The sequence below is a fragment of the Eschrichtius robustus genome, chromosome 1 (genome assembly GCF_028021215.1).
Source record: "Eschrichtius robustus isolate mEscRob2 chromosome 1, mEscRob2.pri, whole genome shotgun sequence".
Classification (NCBI taxonomy): domain Eukaryota; kingdom Metazoa; phylum Chordata; class Mammalia; order Artiodactyla; family Eschrichtiidae; genus Eschrichtius; species Eschrichtius robustus.
Genome location: NC_090824.1, coordinates 22,866,863 through 22,888,467, shown reverse-complemented (window position 1 = coordinate 22,888,467; position 21,605 = coordinate 22,866,863). Strand labels below are relative to the sequence as shown.

General features: G+C 38.0%; 1 protein-coding gene across 5 annotated transcripts in view; it reads right to left on the bottom strand.

Moving 5' to 3' along the window:
• Positions 1 to 21,605, bottom strand: part of DIO2 (iodothyronine deiodinase 2) — a 71,430-nt gene that overhangs the window by 33,801 nt on the left and 16,024 nt on the right. For 3 of the 5 annotated variants that reach the window (XM_068541943.1, XM_068541946.1, XM_068541944.1), the window contains exon 2: positions 21,493 to 21,543. The exons of the other annotated variants lie outside the window; for them this stretch is intronic. In XM_068541943.1, coding sequence (XP_068398044.1) covers positions 21,493 to 21,543 — 51 coding nt within the window. The remainder of the gene's footprint in view (positions 1 to 21,492; positions 21,544 to 21,605) is intronic. 5 annotated transcript variants of the gene reach the window in all.

Here is a 21,605-nt window from a genome sequence, read left to right as displayed (position 1 = left end):
GTTAGCATACGGTGTTTGTTTTACTCTTTCTGACTTACTTCACTCTGTATGACAGACTCTAGGTCCACCCACCTCACTACAAATAACTCAATTTCATTTCTTTATATGGCTGAGTAACATTCCATTGTATATATGTGCCACCTCTTCTTTATCCATTCATCTGTCCATAGACATTTAGGTTGCTTCCATGTCCTGGCTATTGTAAGTAGAGCTGCAATGAACACTGTGGTACATGACTCTTTTTGAAATATGGTTTTCTCAGAGTATATGCCCAGTAGTGGGATTGCTGGGTCATACAGTAGTTCTATTTTTAGTTTTTTAAGGAACTTCCATACTGTTCTCCATAGTGGCTGTATCAATTTACATTCCCACCAGCAGTGCAAGAGGGTTCCATTTTCTCCACACCATCTCCCGCAGTTATTGTTTGCAGACTTCTTGGTGATGGCCATTCTGACTGGGGTGAGGTGATACCTCATTGTAGTTTTGATTTGCATTTCTCTAATGATTAGTAATGTTGAGCATTCTTTCATGTGTTTGTTGGCAATCTGTCCATCTTCTTTGGAGAAATGTCTATTTGGGTCTTCTGCCCATTTTTGGATTGGGTTGTTTGTTTTTTGATATTGAGCTGCATGAACTGCTTGGAAATTTTGGAGATATATCCTTTGTCAGTTGCTTCATTTGCAATTATTTTCTCCCATTCTGAGGGTTGTCTTTTTGTCTTGTTTATGGTTTCCTTTGCTGTGCAAAAGCTTTGAAGTTTCATTAGGTCCCATTTGTTTATTTTTGTTTTTATTTCCATTTCTCTAAGAGGTGGGTCAAAAAGGATCTTGCTGTGATTTATGTCATCGAGTGTTCTGCCTATGTTTTCCTCTAAGAGTTTTATAGTGTTTGGCCTTACCTCTAGGTCTTTAATCAATTTTGAGTTTATTTTTGTGTATGGTGTTAGGGAGTGTTCTACTTTCATTCTTTTACATGTAGCTGTCCGGTTTTCCCAGCATCACTTACTGAAGAGGCTGTCTTTTCTCCATTGTATATTCTTGCCTCCTTTATCAAAAATAAGGTGACCATATGTGCATGGGTTTATCGCTGGGCTTTCTATCATGTTCCATTAATCTACATTTCTGTTTTTGTGCCAGTACCATACTGTCTTATTTACTGTAGCTTTGTAGTATAGTCTGAAGTCTGGGAGCCTGATTCCTCCAGCTCCGTTTTTCTTTCTCAAGATTGCTTTGCCTATTCGGGGTCTTTTGTGTTTGCATACAAATTGTGGATTTTTTTGTTCTACTGCTGTGAAAAATGCCATTGGTATTTGATAGGGATTGCACTGAATCCGTAGACTGCTTTGGGTAGCATAGCCATCTTCACAATGTTGATTCTTCCCATCCAAGAACATGGTATATCTCTCCATCTGTTTGTATCATCTTTAATTTCTTTCATCAGTGTCTTATAGTTTTCTGCATACAGGTCTTTTGTCTCCTTAGGTAGGTTTACTCCAAGGTATTTTATTCTTTTTCTTGCAATGGTAAATGGGAGTGTTTCCTTAATTTCTCTTTCAGATTTTTCATCATTAGTGTATAGGAATGCAAGAGATTTCTGTACATTAATTTTGTATCCTGCTGCTTTACCAGATTCATTGATTAGCTCTAGTAGTTTTCTGGTAGTCTTTAGGATTCTCTATGTATATTATCATGTCATTTGCAAACAGTGACAGCGTTACTTCTTCTTTTCCGATTTGGATTCCTTTTATTTCTTTTTCTTCTCTGATTGCTGTGGCTAAAACTTCCAAAACTATGTGGAATAATAGTGGTAAGAATGGGCAACCTTGTCTTGTTCCTGATCTTACTGGAAATGGTTTCAGTTTTTCATTATTGAGAATGATGTTGGCTGTGGGCTTGTCATATTTGGCCTTTATTATGTTGAGGTAAGTTCCCTCTATGCCCACTTTTAGGAAGGTTTTTATCATAAATGGGTGTTGAATTTTTTCAAAAGCTTTTTCTGCCTCTATTGATATGATCATACGGTTTTTATCCTTCAATTTGTTAATATGGTTTATCACACTGATTGATTTTCATATATTGAAGAATCCTTGCATCCCTAGGAGAAATCCCACTTGATCATGATGTGTGATCCTTTTAATGTGTTGTTGGATTCTGTTTGCCAGTATTTTGTTGAGGATTTTTGCATCTATGTTCATCAGTGATATTGGCCTGTAGTTTTCTTTCTTTGTGACATCTTTGTCTGGTTTTGGTATCAGGGTGATGATGGCCTCGTAGAATGCGTTTGGGAGTGTTCCTGCTTCTGCTATCTTTTGGAAGAGTTTGAGAAGGATAGGTGTTAGCTCTTCTCTAAATGTTTGATAGAATTCGCCTGTGAAGCTATCTGGTCCTGGGCTTTTGTTTGTTGGAAGATTTTAAATCACAGTCTCAATTTTACTGCTTGTGATTGGTCTGTTCATATTTTCTATTTCTTCCGGGTTCAGTCTCAGAATGTTGTGGTTTTCTAAGAATTTGTCCATTTCTTCCAGGTTGTCTATTTTATTGGCATATAGTTGCTTGTAGTAATCTCTCACGATCCTTTGTATTTCTGCAGTGTCAGTTGTTACTTCTCCTTTTTCATTTCGAATTCTATTGATTTGAGTCTTCTCCCTTTTTTTCTTGATGAGTCTGGCTAATGGTTTATCAATTTTGTTTATCTTCTCAAAGAAACAGCTTTTAGTCTTATTGACCTTTGCTGTCGGTTCCTTCATTACTTTTTCATTTATTTCTGATCTGATGTTTATGATTTCTTTCCTTCTGTTGACTTTGGGGCTTTTTTGTTCTTCTTTCTCTAATTGCTTTAGGTGTAAGGTTAGGTTGTTTATTTGAGATGTTTCTTGTTTCTTGAGGTAGGATTGTATTGCTATAAACTTCCCTCTTAGAACTGCTTTTGCTGCATCCTATAGGTTTCGGGTAGTGGTGTTTTCATTGTTATTTGTTTCTAGGTATTTTCTGATTTCCTCTTTGATTTCTTCAGTGATCTATCTCTTGGTTATTAAGTAGTGTATTCTTTAGCCTCCATGTGTTTGTATTTTTTACAGATTTTTTCCTGTAATTGATATCCAGTCTCATAGCATTCTGGTCAGAAAAGATACTTGATATGTTTTCAATTTTATTAAATTTAACAAGGTTTGATTTGTGACCCAAGATATGATCTGTCCTGGAGAATGTTCCATGAGCACTTGAGAAGGAAGTGTATTCTGTTGTTTTTGTGTGGAATGTCCTATAATATCAATTAAGTCCATCTTGTTTAATGTATCATTTAAAGCTTGTGTTTCCTTATTTATTTTCATTTTGGATGATCCGTCCATTGGTGAAAGTGGGGTGTTAAAGTCCCCTACTATGATTGTGTTACTGTCGATTGCCCCTTTTATGGCTGTTAGCATTTGCCTTATGTATTGAGGTGCTCCTACGTTGGGTGCATAAATATTTACAATTGTTATATCCTCTTCTTGGACTGATCCCTTGATCATTATGTAAGGTCCTTCTTTGTCTCTTGTAATAGTCTTTATTTTAAAGTCTATTTTGTCTGATATGAGAATTGCTACTGCAGCTTTCTTTTGATTTCCATTTGCATGGAATATCTTTATCCATCCCCTCACATTCAGTCTTTATGTGTCCCTAGGTCTGAAGTGGGTCTTTTGTAGACAGCATATATAAGGGTCTTGTTTTCATATCCAGTCAGCCAGTCTATGTCTTTTGGTGGGAACATTTAATCCATTTACGTTTAAGGTAATTATCGATATGTATGTTCCTTTCACCATTTTCTTAATTGTTTTGGGTTTGCTATTGTAGGTCTTTTCCTTCTCTTGTATTTCCTGCCTAGAGAAGTTCCTTTAGCATTTGTTGTAAAGCTGGCTTGGTGGTGCTGAATTCTCTTAGCTTTTGCTTGTCTGTAAAGGTTTTAATTTCTCCATCAAATCTGAATGAGATCCTTGTTGGGTAGAATAATCTTGGTTGTAGGTTTTCCCCTTTCATCACTTTAAATATGTCTTGCGACACCCTTCTGGCTTGCAGAGTTTCTGCTGAAAGATCAGCTGTTAACCTTACAGGGATTCCCTTGTATGTTATTTGTTGTTTTTCCCTTGCTGCTTTTCATATTTTTTCTTTGTATTTTAATTTTTGATAGTTTGATTAATATGTGTCTCGGCATGTTTCTCCTTGGATTTATCCTGTATGGGACTCTCTGAACTTCCTGGACTTGATTGACTATTTCCTTTCCCACATTAGGGAAGTTTTCAACTATAATCTCTTCAAATATTTTCTGAGTCCCTTTCTTTTTCTCTTCTTCTTCTGGGACCCCTATAATTCGAATGCTGGTGCGTTTAATGTTGTTCCAGAGGTCTCTAAGTCTGTCCTCAATTCTTTTCATTCTTTTTTCTTTATTCTTCTCTGCAGTAGTTATTTCCACTATTTTATCTTCCAGGTCACTTATCCGTTCTTCTGCCTCAGTTATTCTGCTATTGATTGCTTCTAGAGAATTTTTAATTTCATTTATTGTATTGTTCGTCACTGTTGGTTTGCTCTTTAGTTCTTCTAGGTCCTTGTTAAAAGTTTCTTGCATTTTCTCCATTCTATTTCCAAGATTTTGGATCATTTTTACTATCATCACTCTGAATTCTTTTTCAGGTAGATGGCCTATTTCCTCTTCATTTGTTTGGTCTGGTGGGTTTTTACCTCCCTCTTTCATCTGCTGTGTATTTCTCTGTTTTCTCATTTTGCTTAACTTACTGTGTTTGGGGTCTCCTTTTCACGGGCTGCAGGTTCGTAGTTCCCATTTTTTTTGTGTGTCTGCCCCCAGTGGCTAAGATTGGTTCAGTGGGTTGTGTAGGCTTCCTGGTGTAGGGGACTAGTGCCTGTGTTCTGGTGGATGAGGCTGGATCTTGTCTTTCTGGTGGGCAGGATCGCATCTGGTGGTGTGTTTTGGGGTGTCTGTGACCTTATTATGATTTTAGGCAGCCTCTCTGCTAATGGGTGGCGTTGTGTTCCTGTCTTGCTAGTTGTTTGCCATAGGGTGTCCAGCACCGTAGCTTGCTGGTTGTTGAGTGGAGCTGGGTCTTAGCGTTGAGATGGAGATCTGTGGGAGAGCTTTCGCCATTTGATATTACATGGAGCTGGGAGGTCTGTGGTGGACCAACGTCCTGAACTCGGCTCTCCCACCTCAGAGGCACAGGCCTGACACCAACCGGAGCACCAAGACCCTGTCAGTCACACGGCTTTTTTCGGTGCCGAGGTTCACTGCAAGGACACCACAACCCAACCCACTCCCAGGGGCAAGTGGCCAGCCCAGTGATATTCGAGCTCCACTAGGGCCAACAACCAGGAACCAGGCTGACTGGCATCCTCTCTTCTACTTTTTAATGATTATTTTGCTGTTCTGTCTCTTTAATGTCAATGCTTAAAATCCTGTCATTAATTTTGAAACTTTTTCTTTAAGGCTAATAATTTCCCTCTAACACCACTTCAAATACATAAAAAACTTTTGACTGTAGGATATTTATTATTATTAAATGCTCAGTATTTTCTAAATTTATCATTTATTCTTTGATCCATGAATATATTTAGTAACATATATTCTAATTTTCAATCCTTTTTCTATTTTAGAGGGTTAATAATCTCTAAGTTAATGGCACTGTGATCAGATGATATGTCGTTTATGCTGTCAATCCTTTGAAATTTGTTGTGGCTAATTTTATGGTACAGCACTGGGTCAGTTTTCATATATGTTTCATATGTGCTTGAAAAGAATGCTTGTTATCCAATTGATGGGGGCAATGTTCCATATAGGTAAATTAGAATATGCTGTCTGATTTTGCTGTTTAAATCTCCTATACACATAGATATAAAAGTATCTTAGTTAGCTTGTGTTATCAAAGACTAAGAGATATATCACCAACATTGATGGTGTTTTGTGAATATTTCTCGCAGTTCTGTCAATCTTTGATTTAAATTTCTGAGGCAATGATGTACATACAAATTGAGAATGTTTTAACTTTTTGATGAACTTAGCCTTTCATCATTTTTAGTGCTTCTCAAAATCACAAGTAATTATTTTGCCTTTGTGTTTACTTTCCATGATATTGATATTGATATAGCAGCTTCCTTTTGGTTAGTATTTGCCTTGAAGTCCAGGGAGGCTGCATGACAAGCCCAAGTTCATACAGATAATTCACAGAAGTAGAACTTGGACCCACACTTCCTGCTTCCCACTCCAGGACTCTTGCTAAGTGTCCTAGTAGAATGACCAGGATGTGGTACAGAGAGCAGATGAGAGCCAGAATGGAATGAATGATAAGAGCCACGTAGCAATGGGGAATAGCAGGCACAGCTATAAAGGATCACTGGGGGACAAATAAAGGCAGGCACAGAGTTTGAATTTTTTGACAAGGGTGTCATGACAAAACAAGATTTAAGGAAGCCTATAATTTTAGCAGTATACAGGAGAGAGAGGCGGGGGGAGGAAATAAGACTGTTTAGGAAGAGTCTGAGACTCTTTGAGACTGTCTTTGTCCTCCGCACCCCACAGAATGTAATAAGAGCTTGAATCAAGACCACTGGAATGAAGAGGAAAAGGCAGATTCAAGAGCCACTGTATGAAGGAAATGACACACTGAAATGACTTAATGGATTTTGGAGATGAAGGGAATTGTAGAGTCGAAGATAGTACCTCATTTATATCTGTAGTACCCTGACAGCTTTATTATTTCTTAGGTTGGAAACCACATAGTTGAGAAAGAGTAGTTGGCCTAAGGAGGAGAGAAAATAATGAGTTTTCTCTCCATGCTGTAAGTCTGGTATTTCTAGTACACAGCTGGAAATATAGGATTTAGAACAGATCCAGATATGAAGATTTTTTGACGATGATGATGATGAAGGGGACTACTCACATAGAAATGATAGTCAAATCTTTGGATTAGGCTCTGTTTCTTAAGTATATCTGTTTCTTAAATACAAAGTATCATTTATTGCCAAAATTTTTTAATTAAAAATTGCTGTTATTTATTACTGTCATCTTTTTAAAATTGATATCAAGGATAATGGCTTCATGAATAACCTTCTGGACAACCCAGAAAGCGTTCTGGTACAACCACTGTACTCCAGGTCACTTTTGAGCATGACTGTATCAAAAAGTAAGGTTTACTGCTGCAGACCTTTAAAATTTCTTGTAGACCTCCCCTTAAAGTATTGACAAAGCTCAACCCTCTTTAATTCACAACCATTAAGATCAAAGCATTCAGTGGTACATCTGCTTATGTAATTATCAGTAATGCCAGAAAACAGCTTTATGAATTTGGTCACAATGAACTCTGAGGGAATAAGCAGCTGGAAAGGCTATGAGAGCTTTCTCCCGAGAAGTTAAAAAAAAAAAAAAAAAAAAAAGTATGCATGGGGCTTCCCTGGTGGCGCAGTGGTTGAGAATCTGCCTGCCAATGCAGGGGACAGGGGTTCGAGCCCTGGTCTGGGAAGGTCCCACGTGCCGCAGCTGGGCCCGTGAGCCACAACTACTGAGCCTGCGCGTCTGGAGCCTGTGCTCCGCAACAAGAGAGGCCACGATAATGAGAGGCCCGCGCACCGTGATTAAGAGTGGGCCCCCCTTTCCACAACTAGAGAAAGCCCTCGCACAGAAACGAAGACCCAACACAGCCAAAAATAAAAATTAATAAAAAATAAAAATAAAAATAAAATAAAATGTACTCAACCCGGTGAATTTTTTTTCATTGAGTTTGGTTTTGTATTTTGGTTTTCCAACTGGATATAATAAAAATGTCTGAGATTTTGCTACATAATTTGATATTTCAGAAGGGTCAACACTAATGTTTTAGGTCAGTTCAGCAGGCTTGAGTTCAACTCCGGAAGTGGGTAAGTTCCAACAGGATTCTAACAAATCCAACCAGAAGAGCCAGAATGTGTCCATAGATTATTTATGTTGAGTTCCTCCACTGGTAGGACAGGGAAGCCCTGAAGGAATCGTGTAGTTGTCAGAGCATCAGCTAAAATACTTAGAGGCTCTGAAATCAAATTCAAATCCCCAAAAGGCCCACTTAGCCCTCACACTACAAGGTACATTCATGGAGTATAATGTTGTCTGCTATAGGAGGCTTTAGGATGAGACTTTTTTTTTTTTTTTTAAAACATCTTTATTGAAGTATAATTGCTTTACAATGGTGTGTTAGTTTCTGCTTTATAACAAAGTGAATCAGTTATACATATACATATGTTCCCATATCTCTTCCCTCTTGCATCTCTCTCCCTCCCACCCTCCCCATCCCACCCCTCTAGGTCATCACAAAGCACCGAGCTGATCTCCCTGTGCTATGCGGCTGCTTCCCACTAGCTATCTATTTTACATTTGGTAGTGTATATATGTCGATGACACTCTCTCACCCTGTCACATCTCACCCCTCCCCCTCCCCATATCCTCAAGTCCATTCTCTAGTAGGTCTGTGTCTTTATTCCCGTCTTGCCACTAGGTTCTTCATGGACTTTTTTTTTTCCCTTAGATTCCATATATATGTGTTAGCATACTGTATTTGTTTTTCTCCTTCTGACTTACTTCACTCTGTATGACAGACTCTAACTCCATCCACCTCATTACAAATACCTCCATTTCATTTCTTTTTATGGCTGAGTAATATTCCATTGTATATATGTGCCACATCTTCTTTATCCATTCATAGGATGAGACTTTTATATCAATACAATGCACACAGAACTTTGGTCTTAAAGATCCCATGCTATTTTTGATATCAGGAGAGGCTTGCCTTAGCGTTCTCAGCCAAAATTTCTGGGACTCAGCTGAAATTTTGGAGTCATTGAGAACTTGGCTATATATATCTAATCTCAGATTAATAATAAAAGACATTTTTAAATTTAAAATCTCAAACTGTCTTACATATCTAGAGTAAATAAAGTGCTCCCAAAAATGTCTCCCTACATTAGAATGAGAAGAATCTATGTTGGCCAAGTTTTCACCTTCGAACTGCATATAGAACCATGAAGCAGTTCTAAAAATTTCCAAAGATTCCAGTAAATATAAAGTTCTCTAAAGCTTTTTGGAAAAAGAGATTTTCTTTTGTTTGTTTCACCAAGAAACCTGCTACTTGTCTGTATTCATCTTAAAGCACCATCTCCTGCCTCTCTCCCCTTTTTTTCACTGGACGATGAATGGGACATGAATGAGATCAAGTGAAGTTCTTTAAAGTCAATCATTCTATCTGTCTATTTATCTGTCTCACTCTCAGTCTCTCTCACTCTGAACTTTCATGTGTAGCTACTCCTGCTCCTTAGGTCAGCATTCCTTACACTCTCTTTCAGATAAATCCTAAGGATCCTTTAGCACTCAGCTGAGCTGTCACTTCCTTCAGAAACCTCTAGAAATTCGAATTGTCTTTCTCTCACTTTAAGCTTCTCCTCTCTTTTGACCAGATTTGAACCTTCCCAACTTCCACAGTAACTTTTGCTTCTTTCTGTCATAACGCTTATCTATATATCTCCTCCTCCAGCAAGAGTTCCTCAAATCTAGACTGCCTTATCTGTACCTAATTTGTAGTCTAATTTTATTAAATATTTGTTAATAAGTGTGTAATGGAGGGCTGATAAACTACTTTTTCGCTCACTGGCAGAGATACAAAGCAAATGTGCATCTTTTCTTTTGAAGTTGTTAACCAATTACATTCATTCATTAATCCATTGAAAATATTTATTGTAAAACTCATATGTCTGGCACTTTAGGCACAGAAGACAGAGTGATAAACAAGCCAAAAAGTGTCCCTCTTCTCTAGAGCTTATATTCTACTGGGGGAGACATACAGTAAAGCAAACCAAAGCAAAAAAAAGTAAATCTACAATATGATGTCAGTTGGTGTTATATGCTATGAAGAAAAGTCATTCAGAGCCAGGGATAGAAAGTGAATGTTTGTGTGTGGTGGGACGGGGGCAGGAGCGGGGCTCAAGGGAGCCTTTTCTGACCTGAATAATGTGAGTGAGTGAATGAGAGCAAACATGGAAGGAAGAGCGTTCCAGCTAGGGGAACAGCAAATGCAGATTCTGACATGTAAGCATGTTTGATGTACATGGAGAACAGCAAGGAGGCAGTGTGGCTACAGCAGAGAGAATGAGGGCAGAGTGGTAAGAGAAGGATGTAAAGGTGGGCAGAATTCTGACCATTCAGAGGCTTGGAGGCTCTTAATGGTTTTTGCATGGGATGCATATAATGCAAATGTGAAGGGGGCCCCTTGGAGGGCTTTGATAAGGGACATGACAGTCTGATTTAGGTTTTAGAGGGAGGACCCCAGCTGCTAGGTAAAAACAGAATGTAGGAGGACACAGACAATTGTTAGGAAGTTCTTAAGAGTAATCTGGGCCAAAGATGATGGTGGCTTTACCTAAGGTGGTAATAATGGAGGTGGTGGGAAGTCATCAGATTTCAGGTCAGTTTTGAATGCAGAGCCAATAGGACTTGGCACTTACTATTGTGAAGCTATGTTTTAAGTTTATTACAAAGTAAATAAGGATCAGGTTAATCTCATGATTAATCATAACACTAACAACACATACACATGCATAAACACCCACACACCAAACAGATATAGCTAATGACACAAAATACGTGAAGCCCTTGGATGCACATTTTCTTTGTATCTCTGCCTGATCTGAGGCTATAGACACTATTTTTAGATTGTATGGGTGTCTTAGAATTCACCTGACAACCACTGAGTAATTGCTCCAAGTGAGCTCACTAGTCTACAACTGCAGTTTGTCAGCATTCACTTCACAAATGCATTGCCCTGAGTCCAAATATTAGTGTGCCCGTGAGGAGTTACTTCTACCCCTCTGCCATCACAAAACCCTGGTTTGGTGTCCACCCAGAAAGGCTAGGCTATCCCAAGCTCCACTTCAGAGATATAATAAAAAAGGAGAGGTTTGGAGTTTGAATCTTGACTTTGCCACTTAACTGACTGAGTAACCTTAAATGACTTACTTAACCTCTCTGAAACTTAGTTTACTCATGTGTGAAATGTAGATAGTCAACAAACTTGGAGAGATGTTTGAAATTCTTCCTCGTCCTAATTCCTGTGCTTCCGGACCTCATTCAGAGTCTTGTTTGGAAAAGTATAGCATCAAGGTAAAACTGGTGAAACCACCAACAGGAACATCCGTGGCATATTCAACATTCACAGCCATGTCCAATGTCAGAATTTGTCTCTGCTCCAAAGACCTTTAGCTTGGAACAATTCCCGTCTAGAGTGGCATCCCTAGGACTGCTTGCTGTCTCTGTAACAGAATCCAAAGACAGTTTCCAGTCTCAAGTTTCCATGAAAATCCTTGGCACTCTTGAGGGTAATAATACTGTCAGCACAGCAATCCACAAATAGAGATGATAATAATGTCTCAGAAAGGAGGCATCGAACTGAGACTTTTTCAAGATTTGGCAAGTCAGTCTCTTTATGCTGCCCTTTTGGTCACTGAAGAGCTAAGGCCACTTTAGTTTCATTAATTTTAGAGCAGTGTTTTAGGATAAAGGCTAAAATTGCTCCAGTGGGAGAGAGGGAAAGAAAGAGCAGACAAGAGCCACGGGTTGAGAGTTGAGCAATGTGTCAATACCAACAATGGAAATCATCAGCAGACACTGAGGGCAAATTACTTTCATATATAGAAATTACGCCACAATAAAAGAGACTGATAGATGCTTACACAGCTGCGGTTATTAGGGCGACATAATAGCGTTTGTTCAAAGCAAATATTGAAGTAGCAGCAGGCTCAATATGACAGGCTTTCAGACCTTACCAACAATGGAGAAGAGACAAGTACCAAATAAGGCAATAAAATCATCAGGGAAAAAAGAATAAAGATTGAGCCCTGGGTCAATGTGATGAAGTGGGAGTGATGTGAGGAGGGTTTTAACCAGGCTACTTTTCTGGTGTGTGAGGTTAATTCTAGATATCTAACAGGTTAACAGACAATTTTCAATTGTACAACCTGTGCATAATTAGAGTGGTGTTTGTGAGTTGCTCGTTTTGTTTGTAATTGAAATTTGGAGTTTGGACTGTGCAATGATTGATATCAGAAGGGAGATGGAACATGCAAAGAGTTGGCATTTTGTCCTCCAGAAGGAAATGTCCCATAGATAAAATACCCTAAAAACTTCTTTCCCAGCAGTGCATTAGAATGTGTAATTTGGATAAAATGTATTATTGGAAATGGTGGTAAAGAATGAACTAAAATAAGTGTGTATCTCTTCTGTTGACGTCATCTTTTAACACGGTGCCTCAATTAAAGCTAGGCTCTCTCTTCTCAAGAAATAATATGTTTTCTTCCCTTTCCCGGACACATTTTACCTGAACAATAGCATTTGGTTTTGATACATATACCCTTTGATGTCATAAGACAGATGATCACTACCTTTATTTACTTCTTGTCTCAACCTGAAAAGTGGCTCTGGAAATACTACTTGTTAAAGATGCCAAGGAGAGGAACAACTTTACCTATTATATAAAATTGAATATTATATGTGATTTTTAGTCATTTTTATAAATTTATAGCAAAAAGCAGACTCTATAGCCACTGTTAAAAAGTTATTAGCATTATCAGCCAACCAACTCTAATTCAAGGAATACTGTAACTCATTGACCATAATCTGCAGATTATCTCTTCTGTAAACTTTATTTCAGGCCCTTTAACTACTTAAAAATTTCTTCTTTCTTCTGAGCCCGAGAGCCCACTTCTTATGGAGGAGTTAATTGTGAGTTTGTAAAGCTTAATAACTTCACAGTTTCATTTGCTTCTTTTTGTTCAACTGAAAGAGGCCTTGAGAAAGTTTGACTGACATTTATGATAATTACATTTGGAGATTAAAATAATTTAGGGTTTCGAAAGGTTTAAAATTTATACACCATATTGGACCTCACATGATTATGGCTTCCTTCACATCATTTTAGTCAGGTATTGAAATCCATTTGATGTGAATGTAATAGTCATTTTAATGGATATTGTTAATTCCTTGTTTTCAGCATGATAGATAAAGGGGATTTTAATTAAATTCATTGTGTGAGTACTTATTGGGGGTAAAAAGTTTCACAGAATTATTATTTTTTCTGGCATGACATGTAAAGAACATTGTAAAAGACAGGGAAGAGAGCAATGTCAGAGTGCAGCTATTAGAATCAGGCCAGTTTCATCTCCCCCACAGATGATGGGGCAGGCTTCAAATAACACTAAAAAGTGTGCCTTGAGACTATAGTGTCCATAAGGGACCAGCACAATGTAACAACATTGCTTGCTTTCTTCAAAACTGGTGGAACTCTTAAAGGTGAGAGTTTAGGTTTCCCCAAAAGCCTCAATAGAGCGCCCAATCCTAGGTCCCATAGCAGCCCGCTAGAAATACGGTAAGAAATGGCAAGAGCTTTTGTCCCAGTAGTTCCAGTTCCTGTGACAGCTCAGAAAATCATAAGAACTGCTTCCCCCTGAGGGTTTTAGGACACTCCTGGTTATAAACCCTGGGTGACCAAGGGGCTGCAAAGGTCATTGGTCTGGTCACGAAGGAACTATGACATCAGAGAGGGTAGCATTCAGGGAATGAAAAGTCCAACAAGAACCACTGAGATAGTGAGTTTATTTTGGTAGAAAGGGAAAGCCTGAATTATTTATTCTGTAGAATTTTTACAACATAGTATTGATTGACCATGTCTCTCTGGGTCACTAAGCCCAGAAACTCTGCCCTTAGCCTGCTACTCACAAACCTTTGTCATAAATTCCTTAATGTTGTTAGACCACTTTCATACAGCACAATCATTAAGTGTAAAAATATAGTGGAAGCTTCCACTGGGGAAAAAAATAGTTATATGCAGTTCCAACCATTTCCAAACAATCTCTGCAATGAATAAACCCGCTACACTCCTATCTTATCTTTGAAACTTTGAGTTAGGATGCTAATATTAACTTACGCAATAGGTATATTTATACACTTACACACATATAATACGAACATGTTAATAGTTTTCTCTGGGCAGAGGAATTATGTGTGACTTTCTTTTCCTTTCATGTGACAATATTACAATGGTAATGAATATGCATTACTTTTAAAATCTGCACAAATGCCTTGAAAAATTGAAAAAGTAACATATAAAAAGGTATCTTTCTTTCTCTCTCTCCAAACAAACCCAGTTCCTTCCACATTCAGTGTTTATCCTAACAATCTCTCCAAGATTTAGAAATAGTTGGTATGGAGAGGAATGTATAAAACCTAACTACATCACACTTCTTAATTTTCCCAAATTAAGTGGAAGGAGTAGTTTTAATACATATTCTTTGGGGAGAAAAGGGGACACCCACTTTTTTAAAATTGGAGTATAATTGCTTTACAGTGTTGTGTTAGTTTCTGCTGCACAGAGAAGTGAATCAGCTATAGGTATACCTATATCCCCTGCCTCTTGGACTTCCCTCCCCCCCCATCCCACCCCCCAAGGTCATCACAGAGCACCGAGCTGAGCTCCCCATGCTATACAGTAGGTTCCCACTAGCTATCTATTTTACACATGGTAATGCATTTATGTCAAACCTAATTTCCCAATTCATCTCACCCTCCCCTTCCCAAGCTGTGTCCATACGTCTGGTTCTCTACGTCTGCGTTTCTATTCCTGCCCTGCAAATATGTTCATCTGTACCATTTTTCTAGATTCCACGTATATGCATTAATAGACGATATTTGTTTTTCTCTTTCTGACTTACTTCACTCGTATGACAGACTCTAGGTACATCCTCGTCTCTACAAATGACCCAATTTTGTTTCTTTTTATGGCTGAGTAATATTCCATTGTATATATGCACCACATCTTCTTTATCCATTCATCTGTATACCCACTTTTAACATGAACTCCCTGATATCACTCTCCCTTTCATGATTAAAATTCTCAGGGGTACTTCTTGCCTCAACCTCCTTGCCAAACACTTCTCAGTATTTACCATGTGTTTCTACCTCCCACCCACCAATTCCTTAAAACTCATCTCCCAAAAGTCACCAATGACCTCCTATTAACCCAATTAAAATATGTTTCTCACTCTTCCTCTTTGACCCTTCTGCTATATTTGACAATTTTGACTTGCTCCTCCTCCTTCAGAAATCAAAGGCAAACTGAATTTATTACTCTTGCCCTTCTCTAATTCCAATGGCTATTCTTATCTTCTCTAATTTCAATGGCTATTCTTTCTTTGTTTTCATCACCCATTTTAAGTTTTATCTTGGCTCTGCTTGCTCCTCCCACGTCCCACGTGAAAGCCATTTCCAAGTCTGTTTTCAATCTTCAGGCCACTTTATTTCAGCAAACATTGCTTTAAAACCTGCTACATATTTGACATTGTGCTAGGCACTGGGTATGGACTGAAAACAGAATGATATACAAAGGAGAAAGTGGCAGATTTGCTTGAAGAGGGTATGGAATAACCTCCCCTGGGAAGAGGTAGGTCTCATAGGTCATAATAAAGATGCTAAACTTCTTAGACTTCATCTCATGAACAAAGGGAAACTGAGGAATTTTAAGCCAGGAAGTAATACATATTTGCATTTTAGAAAAATTGTTAAAAGGAGTGAAAGAAATGAAAGAAAATACTCAACTAGAGATGAGGAGACTTACTGGGACATGATTCTTGTTGGCTAGGTGAGAACTGATGCAAGCATGAACTAATGCAGTGTCAATGAGGATGGAGAAGAGTGAAGGAAGTTAAGAAGAGTCGGAATTAAAGAGAGAAAATCTATAGGATTTGACGTTGATTCCATATAGGAGGGACAGAAAGCGAGAAAGAATGGAATCCCAGGATTCTGATTTGGGTTTCTGAATGCATGATGCTGATGCTATATCTTACAGATAGGCACTATATGAAGAGGTTGGTAGAGGAGACAGGGGGTGGAATTTTAGACACACTGAGATTGAGGTATCTCAGGGAAATCCAGGGAGTGTTGGCTAGATGGATCTGGAGCTAATGCTCTGAACTGGAATATAGATTTGACACTCAAAAGTATAAAAGAGATAGTCCAATCCTATTACAACAGGAAAACAGATGAGACACTCAGGGAGAAAGAACAGAATAAGGAGAAAATATCACTAAGTCAGAGTCCAGGAAGTAATGGCACCCAAGTGTAAGAAGAAAAAATTAGCAAAGGAAAAAGAAATGATTGCTAATTCTATAAACCCACCTGCATTTGTGGTGATATTCTGTTTTCCTTCTTGCTACTACTGAGGTGTCCCACTAAAAATTTCTACCCTCCCAAGCAAGCTTGCAAATAACTCCAAAATCTGTGTCACTGACTCAACTTCTTCTAAACTCCTTAACAAGACTCTCCAAATCTGATTCAAGTCTATTTTACCCAGACTTTTCTACCATAACTCTCTTACATAGCCCCTGAGTTTTAGCCAGTCAAGACAATCCCTTTTCTTCAAACTTTGCATTCACTGTTCTGCCTCTCTGCCTTTATTCATGTTGCTCCTTCTTCCTGGAATTCCCACATCCCCCATACCTAGCATCTCCACCAGCCATTGTTCATCATCCTTACCCATGACTTATGAGAAGCTAAAAAGAGCCCAAACTGGAGGCACTACCATCAAAGGGAAAAGGACAAAAAAATACTAATATTTATTAGGGATCTACTAATGTGTTAAAACTATGCTAGACAGGCAGTATGTGAGTGCTTGTGAATAAATATCATTTAATCTTCACAGCAACCTTAGAAAGTCCCTTTTGTAGATGAAGACACTGAGGCTCACTCATCACTTAATGAATGTTTATCAAATGTCTGTTATTGCCAGGCACTGTGCTAGATGCTAGATAAACAATAGGGAACCAGAGTCTCTAGCTGCTCCTACAAAGAGCTAACAATAGTGGGAGAGACAAATAGTAAAATATATTTGTGTAAATAAATGTTTAATGGCAAGTTGGAGTAAGGGCCATAAAGTGAAAGGATGGGAAACTAATTCAGGGAAGGAGGTCTCTTTGCTAAGGCAGGCTCATTGAAGCTAAGACCTACAGGATGAGTAGCCAGATGAAAGGAGTGGAAATAATGTTTCAAGCAAAGGGAAGAGCCTGTTTGAAGTGTAAGGAAATTATGAAAGGCCAATGAGGCCAGAGAGACATGAGTAAACTGGAAAGAAGTGCTCTGTGAGACTGACAAAGTAGGCAAGAATAAGATTTTGCATGTCCTTGTAGACCATGTTTAAAAGTTTAGATTTTTCTCACCAAGCAATTAGAAGAGATTGAAGGATTTTAAGCAGCAGAGCTACACAAGACCAATGTTTACAACAAATAAGAAAAACTAAATATAGTCATGCCAATAATAAATGGTAGAGCAAAAGATTAAACACTGGGTCTGATGCCTAACATTTGCAGAAAGTTTGTAATCTCAGTCCAAGCCTATTAGCATAATCTGAAAGGCATGGTCACCCCTGGCCTGGCTTGGGTGGTCTAATTCAGATACTGATGCTTTTTTTTTTTTTTTTTTTTTTTTTTGGCCACACCACATGGCATGTGGGATCGTAGTCCCTGACCAGGGATCGAACAAACACCCCACATCCCTTGCATTGGAAGCATGGAGTCTTAACCACTGGACTGCCAGGGAAGTCCTCTGATGCCTTTTTTTGTTTGTTTTAATTCGAAGACTTAGCTGACAATCTCCTGAGTAACATAAACTTTCTCTTTTCCATATGGAACCATAGGGCTGTCTTTCAAGTGATGCATGCTTTTTATATCCACCTGTAGCAAAGGTAACCTTGTCTGCCTTTTAACTCAGCATCATCCCCTAGAATGACAACTGTGGTTCAAGGTGTTTGGGGTGGTGCTGCTGCTGTGAAAATCAGGCACATCAGTATCAAGGCTTCCTAGAAAGACATCTAACTAACCAAAGGCAGCATCGGGTGGTAGAACCTGATTGCCTAGTTTCCAAATCTGGCTTCACCATGTTAACTGTATGACCCTGGGCTAGGGACTCGGAGCCTATTTCTATAAAATGGGGATGTGATAATAATAATCACAATAACTAATTCATAGAGTTGTGAGGATTAAATGAACTAATATATATAAAGCGCTTGCAACATTACCTAGCACTAAATAAGTTTTATATAAGTGATGTCTATTATTATGAATAATAATAATTATAAAGGCATTTGAAATTTAGGGTGTTTCTAAGAAAAAAATTGCATATATCCATTTGTAACCATTTTTTATAAATAGACTGGCCTTTTAAGGTGAAGAATCCAAAGGAAAGAGACGTTATTTCATATCCCTACGGCAACATGTAAAGTTTGTGCTTGTCAGATGCTTCATGACCACTTTTGCGCTTCTGTCCCCACATGAGAAGTAGGAAAGCTCAGACAAGTGGACTGCGTCCCCAGCTGGAGTCTAGTAGAAGGTACACGCTCAAAGCACCACCTCTGAAAAACACTGGCAGACTGGCAGGATCTGAAATCCACTCAATAACCTTTTAAGACCGTTTCTGGTGCTTATCAAATCAACAACCATTAATAAGGTACAGAAACAAGCCTAGAGACCATGTCAGATTGAACACTTCACCAAGGTGACAACTCCTAAGAGATTCTAAACTAGTTTCTAGACAAGTTACCTGAAATGTATTACAATTGGCCTCCCCACCTGATCCCTGCAATAGAGAATGCAGAGCAGGTAGGGAGAGGGCTTCCCTGATCCTATTACTACATTGAAGGAATGCAAGGCTCTAAAACCATTGGTTATTTAAATGGAATGAGTCCTCAGGTTTATTGCTGTCATGTTTTGCCAAATGTTGAGATCTAGCTCAGGTGTCCAAACTGACCTCTCCCTAGAGGAAAGAAAGAGGGACCTTGAAAATGTTTCCAAAACTAGGAAGAAAAAAGTGTAGAAGAGGGAAAAATTGGATAAAATCAGGGTAAACTTAATTGTGGGGGAGAGGCACTGGCAAGGAATGAAGGGCAAAATATAATGAGTAACTGAGCACAAACAGTTTTCACATATTATAGTTGAAAACTGATTTAAAGAGCATCAAGAAGAAAAGATGCTAGGGAAGAAGACAGGTAATTTCCCTTGCAACCTGACTCCATTGTGTACATGAGGACAAAACTAAAATCTTCTATGATTCTTCTACCCAGATAATCATCATTAGCTTTTTGGCATGTATGCTTATTATATTCTTAATGGATATATTTATATAAACTTAAGTTAAATTGGAATTATACTTTACACATTGTTTTGTAAACTAACCTTTCATTTAATAAACGCTTACCTAAATTATTACTCTTCTAAATTATGATCTTTAATGACTGCTTAGAATCTTCTCTTATGGCTAAATTCTAAATTATTCAATCAATAATCCATTGTTGACCATTTCAATTGTTTGCAATTATAGTAATGTTGCAATAATCATCCTTATATCAGATTATTTCTTTAGACTAAGTGGAAAGAGAATTATTAGGTTGAAGGCTATAAACATTTTTAAGGTACGTGTGATATTTATTGTTAACTTGTACCCATTAAGGTTGTACTATTTGCCTTTCCACCAACAGTATATAAGTCTACATTGATTAAAAAACAAAATATAAGCAAAGCTAAATAACAGTTCTACATCCAAATAAGAGGAGGACAGGAACTATAAAGTTATAATAATTAAAAGAAGCAAGCATAGCTTTTCTTAAATTAGTGAGCAAATAAAACTGATATATTTATCACAGATTCACTCTAATGTTCTTCTAAACCTTTTTCTTTTTTTTTTTTTTTTTTATCTCATTTACCTCTTAAAAAACACAGTAGAGGATAACTCAGACAGGCTTTGGAGTTAGAGAGAAGTGGGCTCAAGTCCTAATTCTCCAGTTGAAAACTCTGGTGAATTATTGAACTCTGTGAGGTTAAGTTTATTCACATATAAAATGAGCATAAGCACACCTCTCAGGATTGTTGGAAAGACCACACAAGATGGCGAATGGAAGTTGCTTAGGACGGTGCTTGATTCTTAGTAGGTCTTCTCTCCTGGAGAATCTTCCATCAACTTTATTATTTTTTTTCATTAATTTGTTTTGGAGTATGGTTGCTTTACAATGTTGTGTTAGCCTCCACTGCACAACAAAATGAATCAGCCATACACATACAGATATGCCCTCCCTTTGGGTTCCCTCCCATTTAGGTTACCACAGTGCATTAGGTAGAGTTCCCTGTGCTATACAGTATGGTCCCATCAGTTGTCTATTTTATACATAGCACCAATAATGTTCCATCAACTTTAAACATGTTCTGTTCATGGTATTTTTTTCACATAATGGGAATATGCTCATATGTTGCTGAAATGAATCTAAAAACTGTTGTGCCCATTCTTCTTTTGTTAATTTTTTTTCATCAGGAAATATTAAGAAATAAGCCATAAATCCTGACATAAACATTTAAGAGAAAGCTTTATTTGTTCAATGTTTTAAAAGTTAAAATTACCAATCAAACTGAGAAAAGCAGGATCTGCCCTTCAAATACCAACTGTGTTGGCTAAACCCTTCTTCCTCCTTCTCCACGGTTATGCAGCCCTTTTCCTCAAGGGGTCCACTCATTAAAAGAGCCATTTTTAGTCTCTTTGTCCTCATTGTTTTCTTATATTTTTCAGATCTTCTCTCATGATTAATCTTTCCCATAAACTCCATGCATCCTGATTGCTTCTTTTTTGCTCCATTTTGTGATTTAAATTCTATCAGGCAGTAGGGTTGGGAGGCCAAAAAGCTTATAATGTGAGACACTGAAGGATAAAGTGGTAGAGACTTGTCTAATACACTGATGAATAGCTAACATAATTGACTCAAACATATGAACAAAAGAAAGTCGTAAGAACTAAAAATGTGTGGGCATTGAACTATGTCATAAACGGGAGATTAGCCCAATGAGTCACAGAACCATGCTGTCTGAATATTAGAATATGGATTGAGAGGAAAATAGACGAATTTTTACCTTTTGCTCCAGAACCTTCATTTTTTTTTCATTGTGATAAATTAAGCTTTCACTTTTTTAAAATCCTAAGTGTGAGTGTATGTGTTGACTAATGCCATCTTGTCTGCATTTACTGTTCACTGCGGTTACCCTTGGGAATCAGCATCCCATTCAAGAAAGCTACAAATTGATCAGATATTCAAATTGGCCTCTGTAATGGCACAAGATGAGTGCATTTCAAGGGAGGATACTGCTGAGCTTTTTGTCCTTTAGTTTTATATAAAATTAAGGAATTTTTAAAAAGAAATTATGATGTGTTGCCATGTACTAAATGTTTGTGCCCCCCCCCTAAAAACTTTGTATGTTGAAGTCTAACCCCCAATGTGATGTTTTGGGCAGTGGGGACTTTGGGAGATAATTAGGTCATGGGGGTGGAGTCATGATGGGACTGATGCCCTTATAAGTACATGAACAGCACAAAGCAAGAACACAGCCATCTATGAAGGAGGAAGTAGGCTCTCACCAGACACTGAATCTCTTGGCTTCTTCATCTTGGACTTACCAGCCTGTAGAACTGTGAGAAATAAACATTTGTTGTTTAAGCCGCCCAGTCTATGATATTTTTGTTGTAGCAGC